This window comes from Notamacropus eugenii, chromosome 1 (assembly GCF_028372415.1).
Source record: "Notamacropus eugenii isolate mMacEug1 chromosome 1, mMacEug1.pri_v2, whole genome shotgun sequence".
In the NCBI taxonomy this organism is placed as follows: domain Eukaryota; kingdom Metazoa; phylum Chordata; class Mammalia; order Diprotodontia; family Macropodidae; genus Notamacropus; species Notamacropus eugenii.
The window spans coordinates 657,885,230-657,908,288 of record NC_092872.1 but is presented as its reverse complement, the minus strand read 5'-3'; the positions used below and the strand labels follow the sequence as shown (position 1 = coordinate 657,908,288).

Here is a 23,059-nt window from a genome sequence, read left to right as displayed (position 1 = left end):
TTACCTGCAGGATAACGCTCGATCACTGGCCAGCTGTCCACCTGTAACGTAGCGTTACCACCACTTCTTGTGAAACGGACTACATGGTATTTCCCATCATTAATGATTGCATTGGCCTCTTCGATGGCGATGTCATCTGTTCCGACATTAAATTTAACTCCAATCTTTCCCTGGTGCTAGAAATGAGAAGAAAGGAAAGGAAATCAGAAGGAAGTAATGCTAATTAGTTGTTATTTGATAAGAATGACATATATGCAGTGTGGTGTATTACAAAGTGCTTCTAATAACAGCTTTTCTTTTTATATTTCACTTCTGAAGAGTCACATACCATGGAGATAAGGTTCTTGACATTTTGCTAAGTCTGGGGCATCTCTTTCATGGATAATTGATATTCCAAATCAGAATTTTTCAAGGGAATTAATTTGTCTTCTTTTCCCAGAGGTTTCCACTGAGGAGAATGATTGCCCAAGTAAACAGGCATCTTTTCATGGACTTTATACATAGGACCTTTCATGTAACTTCTTTCATTTCCACAGCAAGAAAAACGAGGTTTGAAATTATTTTTCTTAATAACTGGTGAAATTAGAGTAATAACATTTATTTATACCTAACTGGCAAGAACTTATGTATGTTTACTGCACTTGTATTTAAGTATATACAAATACAGGCAATGTGGTCATTGTTTATAGAACCATTACATGATAGTGGGGAGCCTCGATACCCTCTAATTCAACCCTATCATTTAGAAATGAAGAAATTGAGGCACAGAGAGGTGAAGTGATTTCTTCAGGATTACAGAACACGCACAAGAAGCCAAATCTCTTGACTTTCAGTCTAATGGTCTTTCTTCCAAAATATGAAGTTACACAGATGTAAATAGATGTGAAGGAAATATTTCTCTCTTAGGCAGATGCAATGCCTATGGCATTTTTTGACCCCCTCTATTCTTTTAACTATTGCTAGAGAACAGAATGTCTACCTGAACTACTGTGGCCCACTAGACTCTTTGGTTTCATTTTAGTAGAGCATTCTGCTTAACCATTTTGATGTCGACACTCTCTCCTCATCCATTTCTTTGTTCATTTCCTCATGTTTTAACCCTATCCCCTTGGGGATCAAGGTCTGTCATTTTCTATGAGATAAAAGAACTAGGAGAGAGCTATTAAAATATATCTATTACTTAATTATAGAAGAAAAAATCAAAACACTTTAAGTGAAGAAATGTTTGACATAGAAAAATAAAGTTTGCTTTCTTGGATTTAGAAAAAAAAAAGGTATTAATGAAATTTGCCCATTCGCTTGTTTTCCTTTAGGGAGGGGAGAATTATGACAGTGTGTTTAAAAATAACTTCCTAATTTTTCTATATCCCATCTGAGATCAATATTGTATGGGAATAAATTGAGGTATGTCTATATACATATGTAAGTATGTACATTATTCTTGTTCAGTTGTTTCAGTGGTATCTGACTCTTTGTGACTCCATTTGGGGTTTTCTTGGCAAAGATACTGGAGTAGTTTGCCATTTCCTTCTCTGGATCATTTTACAGAGGAGGAAACTGAGAGAAACAGGGTTAAGTGACTTGCCCAGGGTCACACAGCTAGTAAGTATCTGAGGACACATTTGAAATCAGAGATTTCCTGCCTTCAGGCTTGGCACTCTACTGTGCCACTTAACTGCCTTTAAGTATATATGTATATGTGTGTATACATCTATATGTATATGTGTACATATATACATATGTGTATATGTACACACACATGTGTATATATCCCCCCCCATTTTTCTGTTACTGGAGTTGTACCAGGGATACTTTCACTGAACCTGCACATGATGAGGCTAAATCTTAGTTCTTTTATTCAACTCCTAAGAGCCCATGATAAACAGGTTAAAATTTTACAGAAATTATTTTGGAGCCAACAAACCTCTCTTCCCAAAGCAATAGTTAAAGGTTTATCACTATTGGATTTGTCAAAAGTGACTGACAATGATTCATTTATGGATGAAGCCTATGGAACAGCTAAACTAAGATATGATAATGGAAGCCAAAGAACTCTATGAGCAATGTCAGTTTGAACCTAACCTATAATATGTCAACAAAGAAACTTTGAAAAAAATGGACGTCATGAAGATTTGTGTAAATAAATGGGGAAAAGGATACCTTTCTGCCATATCATTGCAAGTCACTCATACACAAAATAACAGCTTCTACCTCAAAAGATAGAATCAGGTGATTAGCATTAAATACCATAAACTAACAGACAAATCTCCAGGCTACAAATACAGACTCCAAACTATTCTTGAAAATTCAACAAATCAATTGCTAGAACTGGAGCATTATTAATTAAATAAAAAAGCACTGCTTCTCACAACCATGCAGACATCACACATAAACACTGAAGAACAATACTCTTTAATAGAGGTCTTCATCATATTGAATATTTATAAATTTCAAACTCCGTGGATTGAAAAGTTTTCAAAATAGAGAGACCTCACTGAAATTAAAACCATGTAGGGATGAGATAAATATCATTCCTTATTGCCCTGTAGGTTACTGGAGTTCTTGGGGAAAGATTTTGTTTTTCTCCAAAGAAAAATCAAGAAGTAATTCATACAGACTACAAAGGGAATAGATTCATATGATGTACATCAGTAGGATCAATATGGGTGACTTGTTTTTGGAATTTGCATTTCTACTCGTACTTTGATGTGTTGGAAGAAGGGCAATAAAGATTTATTAAGCACCTACTATGTGTCGAGCACTATGCTAAAATTATCTCATTTGATCCTCTCAACAATCCTTGGGACTGTTCTTATCCCAATTTTAGAGTAGAGGAAACTGAGGCAAACAGAAGTTAAGTTACTCAGGGTCACATAACTAGTAAACATTTGTAGTCAAACTTGAACTCAGGTCTTCTTGACTCTATGCCCTGCACTCTATAAAACTGCATCACCTAGCTCCCTCTATCTAGTCTGTGTTGACAAGATTCTGAGTCATCTCGATTATAGAAACAATAACAATTTCTGAACTTTGCAACTAAGAGATAATTAGAATTTAAAAGTGTTCATTTTTATTCTTATTTTCTAGGATTAAATGTGATCATGTTCACAGAATTCTCATGAATATTGCATTAGTGAAATCAGGAGTAATTTCTTTGGGCATGTGCTGATCTCTCCATTGTGTCTTCTTTGAAATGGATAACTGGCTCACACCATAATTTTAAAAATCTATTATAAAGATATCAGTAACGAGGCCTTTATAATTTGATGGAGTCTTTCAATACATTCATTAAATAAATAGTGACAAAGGTAATTATTGATTTCCCCCCCACAAAAACTCATTTCTGAATAAGGACTATATTAATAAACCAAGTTAAAAGAGAAATATAAAGTTTGACACCGTGAAAAGAACATGAAGATTACTGGAATGGGCACTGCAGTTTCATGCATAGTTGTAATAACCTTTTGCAAAATAATTCATTGAGAAATAGATCATCTATTCAAAGGGTGCTATCTAAAGTTTTGAAAATAAGATTCACTATTTCCTAGAGCACGCAACATCCTGATGCTGTGTGTGTTAAACTTACAAAGTCATGAATATTTGTGTATGTACATAGAGATGTACCAGGTTACTTTGGGAGGCCATTTCCCACAACTTCAGCTAACAGCAATGAGGAAAAGATTAGAAAAGTGGGGAGGCTGGGCAAGACCAGGGTGAGTATAGCAGTAACAATTGAATAAAAACAGACAGAGAAGTATTGTCAGAAGATGGGCCTGCAAGTATTGGTGTTGGGACAGTGACTTTGCCCAAGGGCAGGGAAATTTGTTCCAGGCCAAGAAATTTAAGAGTTACTTGTCAGCCACTGAATTCTTGTGAGGAAGGAGGCAATGATGGGTAGGGCTTCATAGTGCTGTAGAGGTAGAGCGATAGCCAAACTGAGCATGGTAGGTTGGTGAGAGGGGAGGCAGGAGTTTCTAATGGAACTAAAGGTTCTTAGGCAAAAGATGAAACTAGGGGGACCTAAGTTCTGGCCTGGGCAAGAAATGAGAAAGAGGCCTGCTACTGGTCTAGTGAGCTGATTTTCACAGTGTGGACTGTGTGGTAACTCTTTAAGAACTGCCTCACAGTACATTTCATCACTAGAGAAAGGGAGCAGTCATGGCACCAAAGGTAGATATGGACAAGCTTCCTTCTTTCCCTCACCTCTTCACAATCTGTCAAAAGAGTTTTTTAAGGGTTCTTTAAGGCCAGAAGCAAGGTGATAGGAAAAGTTAACGTTGATAGGCTGAGCCTTCTGGGGAAAATGTTAGAACTTTTTTTTCCTCCTCAGCTCTCCATTTTCTTAAACTTTCCCAAGGACCAAAGGGACTTGCAGGGGACCAGTTGAAAATATGAAAATAGTAAGAGATAGGAACACTTCAATCAGAGAAAAGACAATAAACCCAATATAACTGTTATTTAAATGAAGATAAGGAAGAAGAAGCAAGAAGCTTCTAGGTACAATAATTCATAATTTGGCTTGACAAAGAAGTTTGTCCGTAATGGGATCTTAAATTGGAATTCTTCATTGAGTTATGGAAAGGACTCATTGGGCCTCAGAGGTTCTGGGTGCAAATCTTAGAGGGTAATTCACTTCAGAGAAATGATTATTTCTCTCTCATATTAATAGCCAATTACTAAAATTGGGGAGACCCAAGCATTTTTCCCTGTATTATTTGTTTGTCCAGTTTCTCAAGGACAGGGCTGATGGAAGATAGAATTAAGACTCTCCTCCTCCTGGGGATTGCTCCTCCATCCAACTAGATCAAACTTCTAATTTAAGGTGAAACTCCCTTCTGCTCAGGTTTGGGTTGAGGATATAGATTCTTTGAATATATGACCCAAGACAGGGGTTGGTCTTTGTATAAGGATAGCCTCTCTTTGACATGTTGTTACCCTCAGTCCCTCATTGTAATATTCATTCTCTCATTAATTGTAAAACAATTAGAACTGATTGTCACCCTCACGAACACCCCTCTTTCAAGTGCATATAAGTCATTACACATAAGGTATAAGGCATTTGAGATTACCTTCCTTGTTTTATTAAAATGCTGGCATCATTAATAAAAATGAAATTATGTCTTTCAAACTTCTTAAATGCCACAGTCTCTAGAAGTTAGCTTTTTGGCACAGTCTGCATAAGTGGGATGGGTACTTCAAGCATATTAGGAAACTTCCTCTACCAATGCAGATTGTAGCCTTCTCCATAACTTAAAGTCTTAGAGAATTGGCTGGAACTCTTGGAATTTAACTAGTTTGCCTACAGTCACACAGTTGGTATGTTTCAGAGGCTAACCTCGAGGCCAAGCCTTCCTAGACTCAAGGCCAGCTCTCTATACATCATACCATGCTGTCACTCTAAGTGCAAAGGAAAAAATTATTCTTGATAACTCGATACCAAGGTAGTTTAAATAAGAAGCTATCAAACGATTTTCTTCTTCTTCTTGGGTAAGCAAGAGCAATTTTCCAAAATGTGGCCTTGTTGTGTCCTGGCATTTCTGTCTTCATCCAATTCCCCAAATGAGAATATCTGTCATGTTGCATGGTCCCTGTTCAGGAGGAAAATATCATCAACATATATGTTCTACCTTTGTAAGGCATCTATTAGTAGCATAAAACTGTAGTGGATTAGGCGAAAGGAAGTTATGAGTTAAAATTTCATCTCCCAGCTATATGACCTTGACAATTCACAACTGCCACGAGCTTAAGTTTGGCTCTCTGCAAAACAGAGATAGTAACACCTGTAGTAACACAGGGTTATTGTGCTGCTCAAACAAGAATTTATTTAAAGCCCTTTGGAAACATTAAAATACCATATAAATATTAGTAGCTCAATATATTAGGTTACAGGCCAGTTTTCTGAAAGTCATCAATCTAGTTAGAATGTAAGAAACACAGAACCTGAATGGTTAATTTTGAAAGTGATAGCTTGAGAATTAGGATGATACCCTTAAGAATGAGAAAGTTCTTATTAAGGAGGATTTTCTGGAACTTAGTTCAGGGCATGGTGTACTATAATTAGCAACACCAAGTACATCTTTATTTCTCCATACAGCTAGCATACAGTGCTTTCAATGGAGTCATGCTACTTACATCTTTTTTTTTTTTTTAATCTGAAGGAAAGGGAGATCGCTGATCAAATTAGCCCACAGAGAAGTACTGTACCATGTCTGCTCCTTAACCTTTACAAGGTGCAACAGAATAATGACTGCAATAGTATACATGCTAGACAATCTGAGGTTCAGTAATGACATGTGTCCTCTTTTACTATTCTCATTCATTTTCTCTGGAAACATTATTATATTTTTCCTAGTTGCTTTCATAACAGTACATGCCAGCAGAATCCACAAGTGAGCAAATGACAACGATGACAAAGTATCCTACTAGGAAGTCAGGCAGGATTGTTTAGTCAAAAAAAAAATCTATAATGAGACTAGGAATTAGGAGACCCAGGGTTCCATTGAATACCCCATCGGTGACAGGTGTGTGACTTTGGACGGATCTCTGAACCTACATCAGCATCAATTTCATTATCTGTAAAATTAAGAGTTACCTCTAAGTTGCCATCTAGCTCTAAAGAAAGTTCTATGAATGAACCATTCTTTAATTGATGAGTGGCCAAAGAATATTAATAGGCAGTTTTCAGAGGAAGAAAGCAATTTTATCAAGAGCCATATGAAAAGATGCTCTGTCTGTGGTAAGTAGAGAACTATAAATTAAAACTCTGAGGTTCTACTTCATATCCATTAGATTGGAAAAAAGAAAATGACAAATGTTGGAGAAGTTGTGAGAAAATAGGTAGATTAATGCAGTTCAGAATTGTAAATTTGTCCAGTAATTCTGCAAAGCAAGTTGCAGCTATGCCCCCAAAACTGTGCAGACCCTTTAACCCAGCAATATCAATATCAATTCTATACCTCAAAGAGATCAAAGAAAGAGGAAAAGGCCTTATATATATATATATATATACATAATATATATATATATATATAATATATATACACATATATATGTATATATACAGAGAGAGAGCACTTTTTTGCGATTGCAAAGACTTGGAAAATGAAGGGGTTCCTATAAACTGAGGATTGGCTGAATAAGAAATAATATATAAATTTGATAGAATTTTATTCTGCTGTAAGAAATGGTGAAGAGGATAGTTTCTGAGAAACCTAGAAACACTTGTATGAACTGATACAGAATTTAGTAAACAAAATCAGAACAATTTATACAATTACAAGGCAAATAGATTGGAAAGATTTAGGAACTCTTATTAGCACAATGACCAACTATAATTCCAGTGGACTCCTGATAAAACATGCTACAAGTCTTCTGGTAAGCAGGCAATGGACTCAAAAGTAGAGCTTGAAGCATATTTTAGGGAGGAGACAAAGCCAACGTAAGACTATATTTTGCTTGACTAGACATGTACGTAACAGAGGTTTTGTTTTTCTTTTTTAATGAGGATGGGGAAGAGGTGTATGTTCATTCTCTGTTGCCAAAGAAGACCATGCCATCACAGAAATAATGACATGACTTGCACTTGACTTTGTTTTGAGTGAGCAAGGGCTGTGCAGGTCACCAGCCTCACTTCTCCTCCAGAGCCATCTGAATCCAGTGACCAGATATTCATCAGGATGGCTGGAGATGAAGCAGGATGAGGCAACTGGGGTTAAGTAACTTGCCCAAGGTCACATAGCTAGTGAGTGTCAAGTGTCTGAGGTGAGATTTGAACTCAGGTCCTCCTGACTTCTGCACTGGTGCTGTATCCACTGCACTAGCCAGTTGCCCTATGGGGGGAGGGGGAGAGGTATGGAAGGAGAGAAGACTTGAATGTTCATGAAAATAAAATTTAATTTTAAAAATAATATATTGGTATAAAATATTGCTCAAAAATAAAAATAATTCCTTCTGAGAGATTTTTTAATAAAGAAAACAATCTAGTTTAGAATATGATAACTTTTTCTACTTTTCTTCCACCCTTTAATTATACTGGAATTTTTTAGAGTAACCTCTTAGGATATTATATTCTTCATTTTTTAATTTTTGGTGGGCATCCCCTTAAGTAGTCTCAGATGCCTATGAGGAACCCAAGCTCCTAGAATATCATCGAACCAAAAGATTTTTAGGACTTGAAGAGACCTCAGATATCAAGTATTCCAACCCCTTCATTTTATAGCCTAAGCAGCTTTCTCAAAGGTCACACAAAGTAAGAAGATCTGGGATTTGAACTCAGGTCTTCTAACTCCCAAACTGAGGATTTCTCACATTTCTTGAATGTTCTACAAGGGTCTGCAAACTTTCTGGTAGTTCAGGAAGAATCCATGATGGTAGTGATACCATAGAAATGATTGGTTATTACTACTACTTTCACCAAAACTACTTGTTATTTATAGAGTATATTTAAAATTCAAAACCACACCCACTTACAAATATTTCACATACTGAAAATTTGCAGTTTGGACTTGCTAACTCCAAGTGGGCAAAAGTTATGAGAAGAAAGATTTCAGCTGAGCCCAACATAAGAATCGTTCAGTTGATTGATCAATAAACCTGGTGAATTCACTAAGGATTTATAAAATGCTACTATCTGCCAGGCACTGTGCTAAATACTAAAAAAAACAACACAAGAAGAAAGAAAGACAGCCCCTGCCCTCAAGGAGCTTACATTCTAATGAGGGATAGACAACAGATAAAAGGAAGCTGAAAGCTGGTGCCAGAGGTACCAGAATGAGGGCATGGAAGAAAAAGTTTAGCGAATCAGAAACAAAGCCCAAAAGGGAAAGAAGACAGGGATGTCCTGGGCTTTTTCCTTAAAATTGAAGTCCTAGGAGAAACCAGCCAATCAGAGCAAGGAGCCAAGGGAAAGAGTGTGTTTCGAGTGTCAGAAGGTCAGGGGTGAGGTAAATTTAACAATTATAATTTTCCTGTAACATAATAGGTTACCTGGAAAAAGGGTATAGTTCTTTTTAGGAAGTATTCAAAAAGTGGCTGGATGCTTTAGGCAGCTAGATGGTATAGTGCATAGAATGATGGACTTGGAGTGAAGAAGACCTGAGTTCAAAACTGACCTTAGATCTTAGCTGTGTGACCTTGGGCAAGTCACTTAACCACTCTCCATTTCAGTTTCCTCAACTATAAAATGGGCATAATAGCACCTACCTAACAGCGTTGTTGTGAGTATCAAATTAGATTAGATATGTAAAGTGATTTGCAAGATGTAATATTATTATCTTCCAGGAATCCTATCTAAGGGATTTCTGTAGTGTGTAAAATGTTGGATTAGATGACTTGTAAGGCCTCTTCCAGTTCTGAATCCTATGATTCTATGAAACACAAAACTAGAAGATAAACAGAGTCTCTAAAAGAAACTAGTAAGAAGAGGTTATCAGTTCCCAGAAAGCAAACAGGGCTTAGTTCAGAGGTCATTTTTAATTGATTGTTGCATTCATCATATAACTTAAATGGCAAAACCAAATTTTAATATTTTTATTACAATTTTTACTTTCCCCATCATTTTGGCTTCTGATATTTCCATACTTCAGAAGATCTTAAACTCAGCATGTCCAACACATAATTCATTATCTTTTTCCATAAACTCTTTCTACTTCCTACCAGAGGGTAAACCATTCCTTCCAGTCCCTCAGTCTTACAGCTTAGGTGTTATCTTCAACTCCTCACCACCTTTAAATCCTCTCCCTCTTCATATCCAATCTGTTGATAAAGCCTGTTGCTTTCACCTTTGCAATGTCTCTTGAACGTGTTATCACTGTGGTACATCCCTCATCACCTCACATCTGGACTACTGCAGTAACCTGATGGTGGGTCTGCTGCCTCAAATCTCTCCTCACTTGTTACCAAAGTGACTTCCTTAAAGTGCAGCTCCCAACCATTTTATACACTCTTCTAGCTCTACTCAATAAACTCCACTATCACAATTCAGAATCAAATACAAAACCCTGTCTGACATTCAAAGGCCTTCCTAACCTAGCTCCTCTTACCTTTACAGTCTCCTTACACCTTCCTTCCTCCTGATCATGTATTCTTCACTTTAGTGACTCTGGTCTCCTAGCTGTTCCATGAACAAAACATTCTATTTCTCTGCTCTGGGTGTTTTCCTCGACTGTCTCCCATGGTTAGAAATCTCTCCTTCCTCATCTCAACCTCCTGTCTTCCTTGGCTGCCTTCAAGTCTCAATTAAAAATCTCATCTTTTACAGGAAGGCTTTCCCAAACCCTCTTAATTCTAGTGACTTCCCTTGTTTAATTCTTTCCTATCTTATCCTGTGTATAACTTTTTTATACATATTTGATTACCCGTCACCTCTGCTTTTAGATTTAGTTCCTTGAAAGCAAGGAATGTCTTCTTTTGTCTCCTTTTGTGTCTCTAACACTTAGCACCTCATACATAGCATGCTCTTAATAAATGGTCAGTGGCTGATTGGTCTCAACCTTGCTATGATAACCAACCACTAAAAACAAGTTGAAATGTTGTTGTTCAATCATTTCAGTAGTGTCTGACTCATCCTGACTCTATTTGGGGTTTTCTTGGCAAAGGTACTAGACTGACTCGCCATTTCCTTCTCCAGCTCATTTTATAGGTGAGAAAACCAAGACAAAAGGGGGTTAAGTGACTTGCCCAGCATCACACTGCTATGAAGTGTCTGAGGGCAGATTTGAACACATAAAGATAAGTCTTCCTGACTCCAGGCCAGGTACTCTAACCACCATGCTACCTACCTGCCCAAAGTTGAAACACTGGGAAACAAATCAGGCCACATATTTACCAAAAAAATTGCCCACTCACTACTTCCTTCCTAGTAATGTTCAAAATGAAGGAATTACCTGGAGGACAAGTGAACATTTCTTCAGTACCTTATATAATAGTCTAAAATATTCTGTTGTCTATTATAGAGGTATCATAGAATAACTGCATTAGAAATTATCTTAGAAATCACCAGACTTCTTCATTTTAGAATCTAAAAGATCACTAAACACCTTCATTTCGAGAATAAAGCAAGGACCCAGAGAAATTAAGTGAATTGTCCAAGGTCACATGGGAAAACTAGAATCCAGATCTTCTGATTTGAAATTCCCTTCTTTGGGCAAATTGCTTAACATCCCTTGATGTTAATTTCCTCTTGTGTAAAATGAGAGGGGTTGGATCAGAGGACCTTGGATATCTCTTTAATTTTTATATCTATGACCCTATGTATACCCTGCTGTGTTATCATCTAGCAGATAAGCTTCTCATGGATCTCTCTCTCTCTACTATACCATACTGTAAGCGATCTCAATCTATAAAAAATATTTTATCCGTCAACCCGCATGGATGTTTGCCTGAGCTGCTTGATGGAGGTCTTAGACCAATGGTATATTCCTCAACTTGAGCCTGCTTTAAATAAGAATATCTAATCAGTTCTGCATTTTTTTCGGTTCAAATTCGTACTTGGGAGTCAAATGAGAACTTTGCACATTTTGCATCCATTGGGACAACTATATGTTGTCAACAATATGATTCAGCAGCTGGTTCTAACTATGCCCTTTTCTTGACCCCTGCTCGCTCCCTTTCTTTGGGCTATCTTTGGGCTTGTTAGCGCCTCTACCATAACTTGTCAGGGACAGGAAGTTCATATCAATCAATTCTGCTATTTTGGGGAGCTCTAGGGGAAAGAGTCATCTACAAATGAGGCTTGGGGATTATTCTTGTATGTCACTTATCTGTATTCCCTTTCTCCCTCCACATTTTCACTGATGGTGAACTGGAGGGCTGGCTATTTATCATTATTGCCTGGTTCTAACCCTCCCAACCTCCATAGCCTGACATTTTACAGACAGATAAAGAAAACAAATCTGGATGGTAATTTTAGTACCCTGCATGTAGCCTACTAACTAGGCTTTCTCCCAAACAAAACTGCCCTTTGCTTAAAAAAAATAAATTCTAAAAAAGAAAAAGAGACTAAAATTAAATCAAGATAAATGCAGCCATTTTGAATATTCCAGGTACTTTGCTTCAAAAAGAAAAAAAATCAGCAGATGAGAAATGGGGGAGAAATGTGGGAATGATTATCTTTTGCTGTTTTTTTCCCTTTAAATTCCATTTGCCAACCATCTTTATATCCTGTTTGAGACTGAGAATAGTGACATTGTAATGTTTTCAGATATTTTATGGATTTATTGTTAACATTGCTAATGTGGCTTTTGTGAGTTTTAGCAAAGCTGAAAGAATTCAGTTCACTAGGACCCACTTGAGATTCATGCCAAGGAAAAGTCGACAGGGCTCCTCCTTCTTCCCTGTTCTTCCTACAACTTCCCCTCTATCCCTGGCCTATGGGCTGTTGGGCTACAGCTACCTGTCATCCACATCCAGAAAAGCAGAAAGGATTCAAATTATGAAAGGCTTGAGAAGCCAAATATTGGATTTTGTATTTAATCCAAGGTAATAGGGAGCCATTAAGCACTACTGAAGAAGAGGGGTGATATGATTAGACATTCACTTTAGCAAGATCAATCTGACAGCTCAGTAGAGTGGGGAGAGACTTGTGGCAGAGAGATCACCAAATAGGTTGTTGCAATAGTACATGTGTAAAGTGATGAAGGTATGCACCAGAATGGTGGCAGTATGAGAAGAGAGAAGGGGGAATATTTGAGAGATGTTACAAGGAGAGAAATTATAGGACCGGACAACTGAATGGGTATAGAGGAGGGTGTGAAAGAAAGAAAGGAGTAGAGGATGGCATCAAGATTGTGTAACAAGCTGAAATGGAAAAGTCATTTAACCTGCATGTCCATTTCCTCATCTGTAAATGAGAGGGTTGGACTAAATAATCTCTAAGGTCTCTTCAAGCAATTGTAGAAAATTGGATGATTCTATGATTCTATGCATCTTCATTGTGGACTTCCAGCCAGTTTATCTAGAGGGCAAGACTGAATTTTAAAATGCAGTGTAAAAAGAATAAGGCATATCATTAGCTTATGTACAGTATTTAAGAACCATGTGTTTAAGGGTGTTCAGCTGTTTCCTGATTCAGGAACAGAAAAAAAAAATGATATAAATATTGAAACTAACAATGTGTTCATCTAATCACTTGTTTGCGAGTGTCATTCACCAACACTTCTTATTAAATTTATTGTATGAGATACTCAGCAACAGAGAATGAAAGCATCTTCCAAATGTCATTTTCTTCTGAAATGTTTGATTCTATGGCAGTTTGGTTTCTTTTGAGGTAGAATGTTGACAGAGCTCCTTTCCCCAGGGAGAGTCTCTTGTATTGAGGAATAGTAGGAAACCTGAGCACAATTTATGCCACAAAAACATAGACCCAAAATCAGTTGGGGGCATCACTCTCTGATTAAGGGATTCTGATAGAAAAAGCAGTTTAAACCTTGAGGAAAATCATTGTTTAGAAGGGCAGATAGATATTATTCTAGCCCAGTATACCTCTCTGATGAGAGCAGAGCGGTCTCACAGTCCTTTCTCCTGCTTGTCCCCAGGTGGGAGTCAAAGTTTCCCTTGGCGAAGCACAGGTATCTCAAAGCTTTTCTGTGAATCTCATTAGAGAATCTCATGTGGACATACAAATTAAAATGGGTAACGCACAGAAACACCTTACACATACTGTGGCCATCTATTAGTTGAAAAAAAGCATGGTTTTCCTGATCACATTCCCCATCTCACTGTTCCTCTGCAGGGACCAGAGGGAAGACATAGATGTAGAACAAGTTGTCCTGTGCTCTTGCCCCGCAAGGCATCCTAGCTACACAGTAAGGTAGCTCATTAGCAGACAAAGTAGGGATTCTTCTGGAACTCCAGTACCAGCAGAATTTTAAACAAAGAGAAGTTAGAATTTGAATAAACTTTTGATCAAGACTTTTTGGAGCCTCTTGGTATACTAAGTACTCTGATTCACTTAAATATTAATGATAGGTGACCGTGGTGAATTGAGCCAAGAGTCCAGGAAATTAATAATTGCCATAGCACTAGCAGCAGGTGGCACTATAGCATTGTTAACAAGCTCTGGAGTGAAGTAATTCCAGAAATCAATGCATGGCAAGAGTTTGAAGAGTCCTCAGAGGCCACCTAAACCAAATCATGCTTGCACAAGAAGTCCATTTCTAGCATTCCTGACAAGAGGTCATCCAACCTTTGATTGGAGAACCCAGTGAGGGGAAACCCACTACCTTCAAAGCTAGCCCATTCCACCTTTATGTATCCTGCATTGGTGGGCAGGGAGATAAAATTTCTAGATCCTTGACATCAACTCAGAAAGCAATTGAGGGTACAAGTAAACCATCAATGAATTAAGAGGATCACTGAGGCAATCAATGGTGTAGGAGAAGGTTGCCAAAGGGAAGACTCCCTTTTAGGCAGGGCTATAATTCACACACACACATACACACACACACACGCACACACGCACACACACACACACATACATGCATGGTATAATGTAACAAAGCTATATTATTTATTTCAGGGTATTTTTCCTCCCTCCACTAGCCCACCCCTAAATCAAGACATACTCCTTGCCATCCTGATCAAATAAGATAACGTGTGAAATTATCAGGAAGCCATTAAACACTAAATATATGCTATAATAATTGATGATGACGATGATAAGTTAGAATTAAAAACAAATGAGAAGAAAAGAATACCTAAGATCAAGGATAAATGACTGTTTGCCATTGTCTGTTTTTCTACTTCCTTCCATTAGCTCATATAATTAATCGATTGGACCTGGCAGAAAAGGCAGTTTGAGTCAGTGACAAGAAGATCTAACCATTGTACCATTGTTTCACTCCACAGTCTATCAAAATCAACAAGCAAAGGGAAGCCTTCAAATACAACTTCGTGAAAGTCAGTTCCAATCCCTGGTAAAAATCTACCAAGAAATTCCTCTATATCCCTCTAATGTTAATAACTGTTAACTCTAGAAATTGGGAATAATGATTCCATAGATTAAATCATTGAATAAATTGCTCTCTAAAACTTGATGGTCCCAGGGCATAACTTGTTCTTAGATTAAGGGTGTATGACCCTCTGGTTATGTGCTGACTCTAGATACTGGGGGATCCTTGAGAACAAAGCCAAAGTATCCATTTCCTCTTCTTTCCACCTAATGCAGTTTTTCTGTTCTGACTGTTTAACTCTTTTTCCTCTTAGTACTGATGACAGTGAGCCCTGAAAAGTTTTGGCCATTAGCCTCTTACAGCAGTTACCAATCAGGAGTTCACCACACTGCATGTTCACCAAGTGAATCTAGTGTCAAATAAAGTTAACTCTGTGTTGGCCAACTTGGCAGCAATAGAAAAAACTCCATAACTCCAGTAGAGTTAGGATAAGTCAAATTAGGAGGATCCATAATAACTTCCCAGTACTTCAGTACCTTTCAAGTAGTGACCAGGTAGAACATGAATTTTCATTATTTTACCCTCTCCCACCCTACCCATCCCCACACATACATACAAATATGTGTGCATATACAAATATACATGTGTGATTTGAATGTCCATTATATATATATATATTTAAAAATAAATCTGTCAACATAGTATTTTCGAGTGAAACCTTTAGATGATCTTAGATTAAATTTGATTACATTTTCATTAGCTTTGTCTAAATTCATTTAATTGACTGCATGAAAAATAATTTACTAAGTACTTACTATCAATCATTCAAAAATATTTAAGTGCCTATTATGTGAAAGTGCTGTGCTAAGCATTGTGGATACATATAGAAAAGACAGTCCTCACTTTCAAAGAGCTCACATGCTAACAACAGAAAACAACATATATGAGCTTTCAGCTGTAAGGCAGATGGAAAGACCTTGTAGTCGCTAGGGTGCCGCAGCAATACAGATGGTAATGCATCTCCTTTAAAGTCAATTCCCTTGATAAAAGTTATTTCCCTTTCTGATTTTGAGCCATTTGACAGTTCTAAGGATTTTGGTGTCATTAACTTTTCTTTGTCATCAGTAGCTATGGCTGCTGCAAAGTGGGAGCTGCAGCCTTCTGTGTATATGTTTATAAATTATAATTTATTAGTATTAGACACCAATGCTTAAATCAGAGCAATCCTCAGTTTTACTCCTTTCATTATAATAGTATTCAATTTTTTTGTCTCTTTGATGTCAAGGCTGAGAGAATCTCAGCCATTCCAATTTTTTTGTTGTTGTAGACAAGCACTAACTTTATTAATATACTTAAAAAAACCTAATATCATTTTTCAACTTGACCATCATGTCTCTCTATGATTTTGAAGTCATTTCCTACCTCTTCCATTTTCCAAAATCTCCCTATGGATTACATTTTCATTCTAGGTGTCCAGATGAGGCAAGAAGTGATCCCTTAAAACTTGGAAAGATTTAGATGAACTGATACTGAGTGAAGTGAGAAGAAACAGGAGAACATTGTACACAGTAATGGCCACAGTGGGCAATGAATGACTTTGATAGATTTAGCCCTTCTGAGAAAGGCAAGGACCAAAAATAATTCCAAAAGACTCATGATGGAAAATGCCAACCACATCCAGAGAAAGAACTATGGAGTCTGAATATAGAGCAAAGCAGACAATTTTCTTTTTTCGTTTGTTTATTTTGTCTTGTTTTTTCTCTTTCATGGTTCCTCCCATTTGTTCTAATTCTTCTAAACAACATGACTAATGTGAAAATATGTTTAATAGAAACGTATATGTAGAGCCTATATCAGATTGCATGCCCTCTTGGGGAGGGAGAGGGAGAAAACTTAAAACTTATGGAAGTAAATGTTGAAAACTCAAAGTAAATAAACTTATTTTAAAAAAGTGATCCCTTAATAGTGCCATTTCCAAGTTGACTTTGACTTTCATTTCTCAAGGTACTGCCTGCTTGTTTTACGTTGTCATTTGGGGAATACACAAGTAATACAAGAGCCGCACACACACACACACACACACACACACACACACACCTACAAAACTTGCTTCTCTCCACAAATGAGATGTTTTTTGAAGCCCACAGTAAAAAGTGAAATATTGCTTTGAGCAGTTCTTTAATTGACAAATAACAATGAATAAGTTGCCATTTCTTACCAAGCCTCTAAAACCACATTTAATGGCAGATAAATAGCAGGTGTGATGAACCTTTAGGCTTAGACAGGTTGGCAACAAATGGGAACCCTGAAGAGCTGGTCTAAGAAAGAATGTACCATCAAGGCAGACATTTATTACTCAGAATCCCTGACCAGAAGTAAAATGATTCCATTTGCCTAGGAAGAAATGACTAATGTCATTTTTCTGCCTTAATTAACTGTCCTTACAAACTGCCACAAACTTAGCTAGAGCAATTCATTTTTCACATAAAACTCAGCAAGCAGAAATTATGAAAGTATTATCAGGCTGGGTTTATAAATCTGCAGTCTTAGCATTTTATTTTTGATTTTCAATGAATTACCATCCCCGTGTTTAGCTTAAACAAGTCATTATGTCTGTTCTGATGTTGTGTAGCTGAATAATCTCAACCTACTTAGCCAAAGTGTGCCTGAAATAGCGCTACTGCCCTCACAACTACTCCCCAAAAGGAACTGAGAGGGAAAATATGGAGCTCAGAGTCTTGAACACCAGCAGCTGGCATCTTATTATCCACTCAGCATCATTACTGAAATAGGCAACATCTAATTTCTCCAACTGACTATACAAAGAAAAAACTATTCTAAGTCTTTAGATATCATCCCGTTTATCAGCAAGCATGCAATTCTTAAGTTGCATGCCCCATCCTCTTACGTATCATACACACAGCATCATGCCGCCAAATTACGAATAATGCTTTTTATAAAGAGATAGATGGGCAGAGAAAGTCAGAATGACACATCCAGGTTGTTATGACCTCCTCATTTTCCCTGCTACTTAACTGTTCTGAGTGGACTGAATATGCAAAATGAGACACACATTTCTGGACATGGCCAAAGTGGGAATTTGTTTTGCTTGACTCAGCATATCTGTTGCTTATTTTCCTCTGTATGGGGCAAGGAGGTGGGCAGAAGAAAAACAAAACAAAAGGCCTATTAATTCAAAAAAATGAAAGGGTAAACGTTCCTTATCTACAGGGACTATCACTTTTTTATTTGTATCTCCAGCATAAAGCTTGATCCAGAGGAAATGCTTATTATTTTTTTTAATTTAAAAAAAGGAAATAAACTATTTTTATTGTCTTGATGCCCAAAGCATTTTTTTATTCAATAACATTCTTAAAGTTTTTTCTTTCTAATTACCTCAATGGAAGCAATAACATTTGTTGAGCTAACCTTCTTACTAAGTATGGGATCTTACCATAACATCTATTACTATCAGATGATGGCATCTTGGATAGGAGGACTCCAAAACTTCATTCCTTCTGCAAGATGACTTGAAGAAAAATGTCATATTACAATATATATTTAGAAAAGAAATGAATGAATCTAGCCATATCTCCTCTAGTCTTACCTCAGTTGCTTGTAATTAACAGTTTAAGTACAAGTTCAGCAAATTCCCATATACGGGAAATTCAGTCTTAACTATCCAGAACACAGTCAAGAATCCTAAAAAAAGCACGCACGCACGCACACACACACACACACACACACACACACATTATTGAGACAGCCTTGTAGAAGGTATTAAATTAATGAATTAAAATAGCTGTACTTTATTCACAGAAAAGCACATCAGGCATTCACTCAGGATCTATTTCCTTTTGTTTTTCACAAAATCCTAACAAGCAAGGTTATCAGGTTTTTAAGTCTATAAAAGACTAGTAGCAGTCGTTCAGGAAGTTTGAGCAATGGTCATACTAACAGAAGCAAGAAGGGAGGACAGCTGAGAAAGAAAGAATATATACACATATGTGTATATGTATATTACATATGTAAAATATAATAAATTCAGTCTGAAGCTTTCTAAGCTTTCTTGCTTATCTGTACCTCTTCCTGGATATCTTTCTGGTTTCTTTTGTGAATTTTTTTAAAAGGTGCCTCAATGGCTTTTTTCCCCATTCACTTTTTTCTTATTTTGTTTTCTTTGTATTTTTTTTCTTCTCTGTATCTTTTTACTATCTTCTCCTGCTTAATCTCCCACGACAGTGGGGAAAAAATTCTTAAAAATAAAAATAAAGTCTTTGTAATAAATCCAACATTGCCTTTTTGTAGAACTGGTTAACAATGTGATATACTACATGCCTATCATACCTACAAGAACAGCATGAGCAGGAGAAGATTTCAGTAATGCCAGTGAAAACTTACCCAAGCCAACAAGGAATATTTGACTTGGTCTTTATTGCCATGGAAAGCTATGATATCTCATGAACATTAGTGTCAGGAGAGGAAAAAGTCTCTGTAAGTGACTCTAAAAACACAGAAAATAGTACTGAGTATTCCACCAATGCATCACCTTCTTTCCTCTCCAAGCCCCTCAAAGTTTATCCCTCCTGGAATAATTTCAAGTATGATTATTTAACTTCCTGCTTCAGGGTTTTGTTTTTTTATTCTGCAGTAAGTACTGCCAGCATGCAGCCACAGCCCAAACTGATACTAAAAAGATGGTGACCTTAGAAATACATTCTTTAGCCAGGGGGATGGTGGAGTCAGTAGCATGAATAGTTACACCTTGGAAATCAGCAAACATTAGAAATCAGGGATTATTTGTCTATTTTTGTTGTTGTTGTTGACTACCTAGACTTAAGAAAATGAAGAAAAAATTTTAAAGTGAGTAGTAAGGATGTTTCCTACCAGAGAGCCAGTTGTTAAATCATTTACCGGCATGCCCCTAGATTGTGTATGTGTTTGTCCTTTGTTGCCAAATAAGACCATGCTATTAGAGAAATAATGACATGACTTGCACTTGACTTTGCTTTGATTGAGGGAGGGCTGTGCAGGTCACCAGGCTCACTTCTCCTCCAGAGCCATCTGAATCCAGTGACCAGACATTCATCAGGATGACTGGAGATGACACAGGATGAGGCAATTGGGGTTAAGTGACTTGCCCAAGGTCACACAGCTAGTGAATGTCAAGTGTCTGAAGTGAGATTTGAACTCAGGTCCTCCTGACTCCTGCACTGGTGCTCTATCCACTGCACCACCAAGCTGCCCCTGCCCCTAGATTAGGCCTATGGAGAGCTACTAAACCAATCTACTTCTATATGAACATAAACAATAGGCTGTTGGACACATTTTCATATTTTCATTTGCCTGTGTAAAAGAGGGTGTGGGGTGATGGTCTTCAGGAAATGAACCCAGTGCAGAGAGAAATTCCACAATTTAAGATAAATCAATGTATGATTTTAACATGGGAAGTAAGGCAGGCAGTCGAATAAAGATTTATAACATATACAAACACAATTATTGTTTATCATAAGGACTTAAGTATTTGTAGCCTTCATTTCCCTCATATTTTAAAGGTTATTTAATTCTTAATTGTTCAGTTTATAAATAACAATCACTAGTTGGTGGAGTTGTCACCTTTTTTTTTTTAAAGCAGCATTCTGATCTGTCAAATAACATAGTATCTATGTAGTGTCCTCAGAGGTTTAGAACTGTTTCATTTACTAGTATGTTGTTGCAGGTACTGAGTATTACTATAAAGCTGTTCTTTAGAGTATCCTTAAAAAGAAAAAGAAAAAGAAGGAAAACAGTGGATGTGTTTTATTTGAGGCTCTGTGATGTCTTGACAGCAATTACTACAGTAGAGCCTGGTGAAGACCCTTACACACTAAACTGATGTTTCGCATCAAAATTTCAGTTATGTTCACTTTAGCTAAGGTGAGGGGACTACACTGAGACAGTACAAATGTGCCCAGGGAGGAATCTTTCACTTTTATTTGTGTGAAGCAGTTTCATTTTCATTCATTGATGACACACCAAATGACTTTCCCTTAGTTTCTGCTTTGTGTAACCTATCAAAAAATGCAGCCAACCTTGCACACAGATATGAACACATACTCAAAAGGGAGTATACTGGCAACCCTTTTAAACCTAAGTATTTTTTATATTCTTTTATATTTGATGTGCTCTACTAAATAATACCATCTCCTTCTACTACCTGCCACTTTGCTGTACATAGGAAGCTCCTCCAACTGATATAAAAACATCTGATCAATTGAATTCACTATTATCTGATTTCAACAAACATTAAGTATCAACCATTTGTAGGACACTGGGAGAGATACAAATTTTAGGTAAAATTTAATATAGTCCCTTGCCCTCATAAAGCTTAGATAGTCTTGTCCAAAATCAGTCTTAGCACTTAAATAGGACCAAAAATGGTTATCAAAGTGGCCCATCCTTGCTTCCAAAGCCAAATTTATAGCATACTGAAAACTTATGCTTGAACTATATGATGATAGATGCAACTTTGTTTTTACAGTCAATTCTCAACTTACCCAGTGGTAACATTTTAAGAAAATGGCACAAAAGTCAAAAACTTGAATGTAGATAGAGTGAACATATGGGGCAATAGAGGGGTTAGGGTCCTGGACACTAAAAACTGCAATCTGTCACTAGAGATTGCTGAAAATACACTTTTCTGTAAAAAACTTTTTATAAATAATACAACATTAACTCTGATAATATGCACTTTTCCTAACATAGTCACTATGAAATAACCAATAAAATGCAAGGGAGAGGTGAGGCAACGCTATCAGGCCAGAGAGGGTCAGAGTGATGTTGGAAGAACTTTGAGGTAAAAAAAGGAAAGGGACAACTTGCTCCCTTTTAGTGGTCTTAGTGTTTCTGGATGTAAAGCATATGTCTCAGGGTGAGTCTCCTACCCACACTCAGAACTCTGATCACCAGCCAGAGCCAGCTTGCCCTGGCTTAGCCCAGCCAGATCTAGCATTACTCTCCCCAGGTTGAATAGCAGGAGAGACAAGATGCTTGTTGGGCCACAAAAGCATAAGATGAGATGAGAGGGGGACCAGAGTGACAGCCACCTCATTTACCACAAACTTAACTGGTTTTCCATTTTTTTAGTACCCTCATTGTGCACTTGAAAGGTTACATTAGCACTTTCTGGAGAGGATTCAGGTACACTTTTTACAATACTTTCCTCCTTTTTTGCAGATATAAATTTGCTCACTTCCCAACTCTCATTTCTTTCTCTACTGTATATAGCCAGGAATGTGTGCAGTTGCCAACACCAAAGTGAGAGAGGTAGGTTATTAATAAAATCACATGAATCTTTCACATTGTGCAAGTTAAAAGAATGAATGCGGAGGATTGCTTCTAAGTTATTGATTCTTGACAAGAGGAAGGAGGTATCTTTTGATAGTTTGATACTAATACGGACTCTTGAATTTTCCCAGAGTTCTGTTGTTTTTTCCATGTTGACTGTATTTACAATATTATAATAACTGTGTATCTTGTACTTTTGACTCTGCTTTCTTTCCTGTGCATTGCTTCACACAGTTCTTCCCATGTTTCTCTGAATTCTTTGTTTTTGCCAGTACTTACAATTCATCAGTGTTCCATTATGTTGACCATTCCCCAGTTGTAGGTGGGCAGGTAGGTGGCACAGTAGATAGAGTGCCTAGTCTGGAGTCAAGAAGACATCTTCCTGAGTTCAAATATGGCTCCAGACACTAAGTAACTATGTGAACCCGGGCAAGTCACTTAATCCTGTTTGTTTCATTTTCCTCATATGTAAAATTAAACTGGAGAAGGAAATGGCAAACCATGCCAAGAAAATCCCAAATGAGTTCACCAAGAATTGGGCATGACTAAAACAACTGAACAACAACAAATTGCTAGGTGCTTTTCTTGTTTCTCTTTAGTGCTGCCATGAGCCTTTTTGTTCTTGGGAACCTGGACACTCCTTTTGAGGTCCACTTACACTTTCCTTCTTTCCACACACTCTGCAATCCAGTTACTCTGGCTTCCTTGCCCTTTTTTTCCCATGACTCATCTGTTGTTCCAGAGTCTTTGTGCTGGCTATGACCTATGGATGGAATGTTTTCCTTGCTCAGTCCAACACTTACTTCCTCTGGCTTCCTTGTTGTTGTTGTGTTTGGCCTTTGTTG

General features: G+C 37.3%; 1 protein-coding gene across 21 annotated transcripts in view; it reads right to left on the bottom strand.

Annotated features, from left to right (window-relative positions):
- Positions 1-23,059, bottom strand: part of NRXN1 (neurexin 1) — a 1,424,087-nt gene that overhangs the window by 232,075 nt on the left and 1,168,953 nt on the right. For all 21 annotated transcript variants that reach the window (XM_072635587.1, XM_072635590.1, XM_072635593.1 and 18 more), the window contains one exon: positions 5-176. In XM_072635587.1, the coding sequence (XP_072491688.1) occupies positions 5-176 (172 nt within the window). The remainder of the gene's footprint in view (positions 1-4; positions 177-23,059) is intronic.